Source organism: Coenobita brevimanus, chromosome 25 (assembly GCF_032717465.1).
Source record: "Coenobita brevimanus isolate Jiangsu-jjx chromosome 25, ASM3271746v2, whole genome shotgun sequence".
Classification (NCBI taxonomy): domain Eukaryota; kingdom Metazoa; phylum Arthropoda; class Malacostraca; order Decapoda; family Coenobitidae; genus Coenobita; species Coenobita brevimanus.
In genome coordinates, this window is record NC_136978.1 from 6,450,570 (window position 1) to 6,459,151 (window position 8,582).

Genomic DNA, 8,582 nt, shown 5'->3' on the forward strand with positions numbered 1-8,582 from the left:
CTACAAGCCTAGAATGAACCTCCCGAACGCTAAGGTCATTAGTAATCATTATTCCTTTTTCTTTGGATGTTATCGATGATAATGATAATAATGGCGATTCTTGCTACCACCTGACGTTAGCTAGAGAGAGAGAGAGAGAGAGAGGGAGTGAAACCACGAAGCAAAGGGTTTAAAATGAAAAGAGCGTGAGAGTTGATGACGCAGAATGGGGCTAACAGGATGACCCACAGTGCATCAGTATAAGAGCAAGGCCTCCCCCCACCTCCCCTCCTGCCCCCCCCCCACACACACTCCCTCACCAGCACCACCTCCTCTCTCACTCTCTTTCTCTCTCTCTCACCGTCCGCATCGCCTTGCCGCAGCCTTCCATGGTCAACGCCATCAAAGTCTTTAAAAAGACTGCACCCAATGGTAAATCTAAGTGCCAAGCCGTATTGATAAAGTTTTTAAGCACTGCATCCAATAGTAAATCTAGAGTCCCGCTGCTGTATTCATAAACGTTCTTGAGCGCTGACCCCAATGGTAAAGCCAGAATGCGGTCATATTCATAAAAGTTCTTAAGTCGTCTGTAATATTGTTTGAGTGTGCTTTTACCCGTACTGTTGTAATTATGAAACACTTTATAGCCAGAGTGAAGTTTTATGTGCAAAATGAGGGTACGCAAACTCACTCGTGTCAATCACTGAATTATATGGAGAATGGTTATCAGGAAAATTGGTTTAGATCTTTTATGAATACGAACCCCAAGGCTGTATTCATAAAAATTCTTGATGCTAAGTATGTTTATGCTTTATATAACTCAGTTCATATCAAACACTTCGCAACCCAGCCAGAGTGAAGTATAACGTGAAAAAAAAAAAATGATAGAACGAAACTATTTTTTTTTTTTCAGTGCCATGGAGACTTGTTTAACGAAGACATGTACTAAGATAATTTATGAATACAATACCAAGTTTAGGGTCGTAATCTTAGTCGTTTTATACACTTCGTAACACCACTTCCTTACCAATTTATTTTGCACATAACTTCTCAGTATCCCCTTGTGTGCATGCTACTGATTCAAAGAATGTTGTTCTTATAGCGACCTAAATAATACATAAGTGAATGTTAATGTTAAACAAGCAAACAAACCGCTAGGGAAGAGGTGTTACGAAGCCTTTACTGCCACCATAAGCTTTACATTCAACCCCTTGCGTCCGAATGAATAAATTTCTAAAATCTGTCAAAGTATGTTCATGTTCACGCTATGTTTACGTTCACCAACCATTGACCATGTTAGCATGTGCAGGTTCTTTCATCAGTCTAACTTTCCATCCTAGAATCCACAGGCCTCCATGTCGCACGCTGAAAATTTCTCACATCTCGCACTGTACTTAGCATTCATGAACCCATCTACTAGAAACCGTACAAAAAACAGAATTCCTCCCAACTCCAATTTTATACACAACGCAGGGACACACTCCTTGCTCCACGACATTACCTCTCTCACATCTACTGGCCACGATCTTTGTTTTACCAGCAGTCACTTTCAGTCCATTTGCTTCCATTCCATCCCTCCACCTCTCGAACTTCTCTCTGGTCTCATCCAGATTTACAGCAACCAAAATTAACTCGTCAGCATATAGCAGTTCTCATGGTAATCCATTTCTGAATTGTCTCGGCAATGCCAAAAATGCCAAGCTGAACAGCAAAGGACTCAGCACTGAACCCACACGCACACCAACAATGACCGAAATTTTTCTCTTAACTCTCACAGACGTAGTTGCCCCAGCTTGCTTTCTTGTTAGTCCGAGGGATCACTTCTGTGCTGAATAATAATGATAGCCAGTAGCCAGAATGAATGTGCTAAAGGTTTACCACATTCAGCATCCCTCTCCTCTTTCCCAGGTAAGGTCACTGCGTACCTAAGTCGGCGGGACTTCGTGGACCACATCAGCCACACGTCCCCTGTGGATGGTGTGGTTGTTGTGGACCATGACTACCTTCGTGGTCGGAGGGTGTTCGCCCGTGTGGCGGTCACCTTCCGCTATGGCCGTGAAGAGGATGAGGTGATGGGCCTCCACTTCAGTAAGGAACTCGAACTCGTCAACACTGAAGTCGCTCCCAATGCTGGCAAAGAAGAGCGCACTGAGATCCAGGAACGACTCATCAAGAGGCTGGGCGCCAACGCCTACGCCTTCAGTGTGTCTCTTCCCCAGAATGCCCCCTGCTCCGTCATCCTTGACAGCGGTGATGATGCTACAGTGAGTGCACACTCAGTCTTTGCACAGCATTACATGAAACCTCTTTTATAGTTCACATAATTCGTTCATACACAGAACTTACCCTAGAGCTAAATTATTATTAGAAACATACATTTTGATGATGTATCCAACTCTAGCAGAGGAAGACATGACTGGAATGGAGAGGTTCGCTCAAGGGTATTTTAAGGGCCTAGAGTGTTGGCACAGCATGAATGTAATTTTTTTTGCTGGAAAAATTTGGAATACAAGGATTGAGAAGCCTTTTCTAAGCAAGGTATGGATAAAAAAAATTTCGCAGGCGATAGTTTCTTTGATGCCATTAAGTTTATTCCTTTCAGAGTCCACGTCTGCGGAATAGTTTTTAATGGGAAATGGGATGATGATGATAACATTACAACCGCTTTGCTTTCTATCAAAACGTCTTCTTTCCCCAACAGATCCATCCTCTCGGCATAATATATGAACTCCGTCTCTACGTGTCAGATAGTAAGAATGATCGTTCTCACAGACGCAGTTCCATCAGCATCGCAGTCAGGAAAATTTTGATCGTCTCACCTGTGCCCAACCCTCGCCAGCCACAGACACTGGTCAGTCGAGGGTTTACACTTTCACCAGGAAACCTTACCTTGGAAGTACAACTGCCTCGTGAAGTATTTTTTCATGGCAAGCCGATTGAGGCTCGAATCAATATCCAGAACAAGTCCAAGAAGACGGTGAAGAACATGAAGGCTCAGGTGGTGCAGCATGTGGAGGTGACCATGACCAACAGTCAGTTTAGCCGTGTGGTCGCCTCCCTGGAGTCCCGTGAGGGTTGCCCCATCACCCCCGGAGCCAACCTCACCAAGACCTTCTCCCTCACCCCTCTTTCCTCATCCAACCACAAGCGCTTCGGCATCGCCCTGGACGGCCAAGTGAAGGATCAGGACGCCAACCTGGCATCCTCCACCATGGTGGCAGCCGGCAAGAACGTCAACGACGCCTTGGGCATCATTGTGTCCTACTCTCTCCGTGTGAAGCTGAACTGTGGCGCCATTGGCGGTGAGCTGACTGCTGACCTGCCCTTCAAGCTCATGCACCCTGACCCCAACATAAGACACAAAATTCCAGTCAGGAGATCCTTTTCATGTAATGATCTTGTATTTGAAGATTTTGCTCAGTTACGACGTGGAAGCTCTATCCTCGATGATGATGAATAAAATACATGGTGCTAAATGCTTTTTTCACTCCTTTGTCATTTACTGTAGCCTGTCTGTTCTCTTAACGTTTTAATGCTTGGATATTAGCTATAAATTGTTCAGACACCTTGCTTATTAAATCAGTAAGTATCATCTCGATATCCTCAAGGAAATGGACTGCTATTTTTTTTTTTTTTAATGCAGTTCACCGAATCTGTGTCCTCTTCACTTCGACAACGACACATGGGTCCAAGACTAATTGAAAAAAGGTATCATGATCATTATACCCATACTTCGCACTAAAAATGCAATAAGAAGAGTCTGCCTTCCTCTTGACATCCATCTATTATGGCTCATTTTCATAATGAAGAAAATCATTTGGTGGGGGTTTGTATAGAATACCAGAGTTATCCGGACCATGGGAATGTCAATGGTAACATTATTAATAAACCCAGCTCATTAATGATCAGACTCTCTAGGTCGTGATATAAGGAATGGCAATTTATATGAATTTTTAAAAAGTTGGGCGGCAACTATATATCCAAATTAACGCCTGGTGGTCTAGTGCGTTAAAATGCTACAACCGGAGAGGGACCGTACGGATTTCAAAGAAAGGAACGGTAGGGACTTACTGCTCATGTAAGGCCATTCAGTGACGAGTGAGGCTGGTCACCCTAGCCTTAAATATCCCCACATTCCTGATGGTGAAAAAATAAGAAGATTGGACAGAGAAAAAAAGATAAGCATGGCATGTTGTTGTAGCTCTGCCTCAGTCTGTCTGGCCGAGCTGAAATATGTGCGGTATGAACAACGGTCTCAGTCCTGACCCTCAGCCTTGGACCCACGTCACTCCCACTGTAGTGTCTCCCTACTACCTTTTTAGTGGGCTACCGGGTGCTACACCTTGCCCAAGGGTAACCCGGGACTATGCAGGGCAGGGGCGTCCATCTTCCCTGAGCCAGACACATGCTCCGGCCGCATACCCAAAGAAAAATGAAAGGGATGGATACTCCGATTTTAGGGATGGAATAAAAATTATGGAGGGAAGGACGGAATGATAACAGGGGAGTGTCGGAGAACTTTTGCTGATTGTGCCTTCATCAGTGGCGCTGCTGAGACTGCGTGATATGCGTGTCTTCTGGATAGCTTATCAGCAGTTATGGGAGTCTGTCTTGGCTCTGGTGACAAGAAAACTACATATGATGTTTCATTCTGATTATAATTACCCATTTCACTTTCCAGCTTGATAGAGGGTTAAGATGATGATGATGATGATGACGATGATAATGATGATAAAGATGATAAGGATGATACTAATAAAACTTTCCATGCTGCTGCTGATGATAATGATAACGATGATGATTATGATTATGATGGCTTCAGAAGATAAGCTACGGGCTTACTGCTGACCCAAAGACCATGCAGGAGAAAACAAATCCCAATTCTTTTACATCACAGCCGAAATGGACAATGGAAAAAAAAATGAGGTATAAAAAAAAAAAAGTTTCTCCTTTCCACTTCGCTGTTGCTTGCGTGAAATATGGTGCTGGAGAGGGGTGCCTTCACGAGGTGGCATCGAAATAACTGGGACTGAATTTCCCTGTTGTACAAACGTCCTTCACCTCCCTCCAAACCCCCCGAGCAATGGACGCTGGACTACAAAAGGCCAACTTCAGCTTAGAGTCCACTGGGTTAGCGTCCACATGAACCTGGGGCCACAACAACAACAACAACAAAATGGAATGCAGTCTGACAATTTCCTATTATCTCAGATATGCCATAATTAACTGCCAGAAAAAAAAAAATGCATGTTCTCCTTCACCTTTACGCTATCAGTTTTAAGTATCCAGTTCAAAAGCCTTAACTTCAAAGTCACCCTTTTATCCATCATATCTACCATCACCACTGCCTCTCCATTATTCAGTTTTCCCGTTACAAACCTGTCCGTCGCCACTCACCAAGGATTTTCCGAAACGAGGTGCTAAATTCAGGCAGATTTTACCGATGCCTCATTTCAGGGTCCTGTGCTCTTAATCTATCAATCACTGTTGTTCTTATTAAGCCAAGGAGAGCGACCTGACACTGAAGGGGTTAATGAAGGCTATATCTAGTAATTCTAACCTCTAATAAAGGTCTCTTCTAAACAAAACGAAACGGCCCTCGTAGTGAAGAGGTCAATGAAGGCCATAACTAACCTTTCCAGTTTTAACATTCCATTCCAAGCTGATCAAAACTGTCTGGAGAAAGATCAAGTATAAAAAAAGGCGTCATCGTTCTGAGAGGGTTTAAAATAATGAAGATTCTGAAACCCAAGATGTTAAGTTGAATAGGGTCATTATGGGTCGTATTCTCATGGGTTTAGGAGGCTTCGTAACACCTTATTCCCTGCGATTCATTATGCAAATGTACACCGTGATAATTGTCGTGTGTTGATCATATTTTTCTGGTACCGACGTAGTACTAGAGAGGGACGCCTTCGCGTGGCAGCACCGATATAAATGGCCGGCTCCACTGCCCAGTTATACCAACGTCCCTCAGTTTCCTCCCTACCCTACGAAAGAAGGATGGTAGACTGTAGGAGGAGGGGAACTTCAGCCTGCAGTCCACTGGGTTCCTATTTCAGAAAACTACAACGACAACAACAAGAGCTACTTCTACTACTACTACTACTACTGCTACTACAATACTACTAATACCACCACCACCAGTATCAACTTACATAATTTGCCTCACTAACATACAAAAATAAGATAAAAAGGTGAAAATGCAAAATAAATCGCTAAGGATGAGGTGTTAGGAAATCCCACAAAGCCAGTTAAAAAAATACAGCCCCCCGAGTGATATCAGTGAGGGCAGGTGAGGCTTCCCATGAGCAGGCAGATTGTACAAATCACCGCGACGGCATTGTCAAGGACGCGCCAGTAGTAGTCTCTCTCTCTCTCTCTCTCTCTCTCTCTCTCAGTGGCTAGGCGGTTAATGGGGGAGGTTAGACGGTTAATGGGGTGACTGCTAAAACTGTTTCTAACCCTTTCGCCACAACAGATCCCTGGGTCTGAATAAAATCGTCTGGCGGTTGTGAAAATAGTTCGATGCTGGACAGGGTTGCCTTTGTGTGGTGGCACCGATATAACCCGGCGGCTCCACTGCCTGGTTACACAAACGTCCCTCAACTAGTTCCCTGTCACCCGGAAGAATGATGGTGGACTGCGGAACTAGGGCAACTTAAGCCTGCAGTTCACCGGGTTTACGTTTCAGATGAGCCAGGAACCATAACAAGAACAAAAGTAGAACAATACGGCCTTATTATAATGGGGTTAATGACACGGCCATTTTTACTCGGCTAGGACTAAAATTGTTGTATCTCCATTACGCAGGCTGTGTCGTAAGAATACATTAGCACTAGAGTATGTTGCTAGTCACGAAGAAATGCTGTGGAAAGGACGTAGCAGAGTCACAGTACCGTCTTTTTCTGCCATTAAGCTACGTAAACACCGCAAAAGTAAGAGAATCTGAGCCAAATAGGAATAAAAATGAGTATGGATTCTTTCCAACGTGGGGTGGTCTCCTAAGATGAATATGATCAGATGGCGGAAGCAAAAATTAAATATAAAAATCTATTGATCAGGGTCTCTCCTAAGCTAAATAATATCACATGGATACAGCAAGATAACAGCGATAAAAGATAAATAAATAAAGAAGAGGATATATTTCAATCGGACCACCATTTTACTAGTGACGGAGGCAGTGACAACTGATTCAAAAAAAAAAAAAAAAAAAAAAAAAAAAAAAAAAAAAAAAGAGGGGGCTTTAGCACTGCTGGGAACACCCACTTGTGTCTGGCCAGTGTTCACGTCATGTCGCCACCACGTGCTCACCCCATGTCACATCTCCCGCATCCGAATCATCCAACCCCCCACCCATAACCATCCAGCCCCACACCCACGTCTCAACACCTTCCTACTTACCTCCACACCTCCAACACACACACACCCAGTCCACCCCACACCTCCTTCACCCACCCATCCACCCACACTGCAACACACACACCCAACTAACTCCCCAGCCCATGCCACACCTCCCTCACCCACCCACACCTTCCAAACCCCTACTCACCCCCTCCCCCATGCCCTACCCCACGGTACGATACCCACAAAAACCTCAACGCTCTCAGTCCTCCTTTCACCACTGAAGCCGCACACAGTGATGACTTATAGTACTCTCTCTCTCTCTCTCTCTCTCTCTCTCTCTCTCTCTCTCTCTCTCTCTCTCTCAGAATTAGAGCAGACCATGTTTTCAGCTCCTTCTAACATGAATCTGGTCGTAAAATTAAGCTTGTCATCAGTGGATAAAAACAACAAATACATAAATAAACAAACAAGTATATAAATAAATAAATAAAGTCGGCTCCTAATCTTTTTTCAAAACGCTAAACCCACCTCTGTTGGTGTTTCATAATCTCCACTCTGTTATCATTTCATTCAACTTTCAGGGTCGCAATCTGTACTCTTTTTTTCTCTAACTTGGTCTACAATTGCAATCTGTCCATTTTGAACAGTGAGCTGTAACAACTGATTAAGACTGAACTTGAATTTGGTGCTAGTCACGAAAAAGTGCTACATTAAGGATCTAGAGCCGTACCATTGTCTTTTTCCGTCACTGGACTACGTGAACTATGCAGTAAAAGGACGAAAATACGGGCCAAGTAAGAGTAAAAATAGTATGGGTGCTTAGGAGGCCTCGTACCACTTGCTGTATAGAGTTCTGTACTGCAAACTGCATCTTAACTAATTCTCTTGTATATCTTCAGTACTGACAGAATAAATCCCTAAAGACGAGGTGTTAAAAGATCTAAGCCACTCAAAATACCACCCCCAATTCCAACCTCGCCTCAGGAACCTCACACAACGATGATATAAACACTGTTACGATTCAGTTAATATCCCATCACTTCCCTGTTGACTGTGGCGATGGCAGGTATCACATTATTTATATATATATTTATTTCCTTAGTGTGACAGGAATAAGAAGCACACAGTAAGAGAACATGAAAAAAAAAAAAGTGTACGACGTTCGAGGAGGGATGAGAAACAGGGAAATCTGGACACAGAGCCGGCAGGGATTGTCTGTGAAATTTTCCTCGTGAATATGCGTGATGTTTCTCAAT

General features: G+C 43.8%; 1 protein-coding gene across 1 annotated transcript; it reads left to right on the forward strand.

Annotated features, from left to right (window-relative positions):
* The first annotated feature begins 335 nt into the window (after positions 1 to 335).
* LOC145393854 (arrestin homolog) lies at positions 336 to 3,468 on the forward strand. Its single transcript, XM_080267906.1, has 3 exons — positions 336 to 411; positions 1,888 to 2,243; positions 2,681 to 3,468. Exons 1-3 carry the CDS (start codon positions 369 to 371, stop codon positions 3,437 to 3,439), a joined length of 1,158 nt encoding a protein of 385 aa, XP_080124032.1. The 5' UTR covers positions 336 to 368; the 3' UTR covers positions 3,440 to 3,468.
* Positions 3,469 to 8,582: the final 5,114 nt, after the last annotated feature.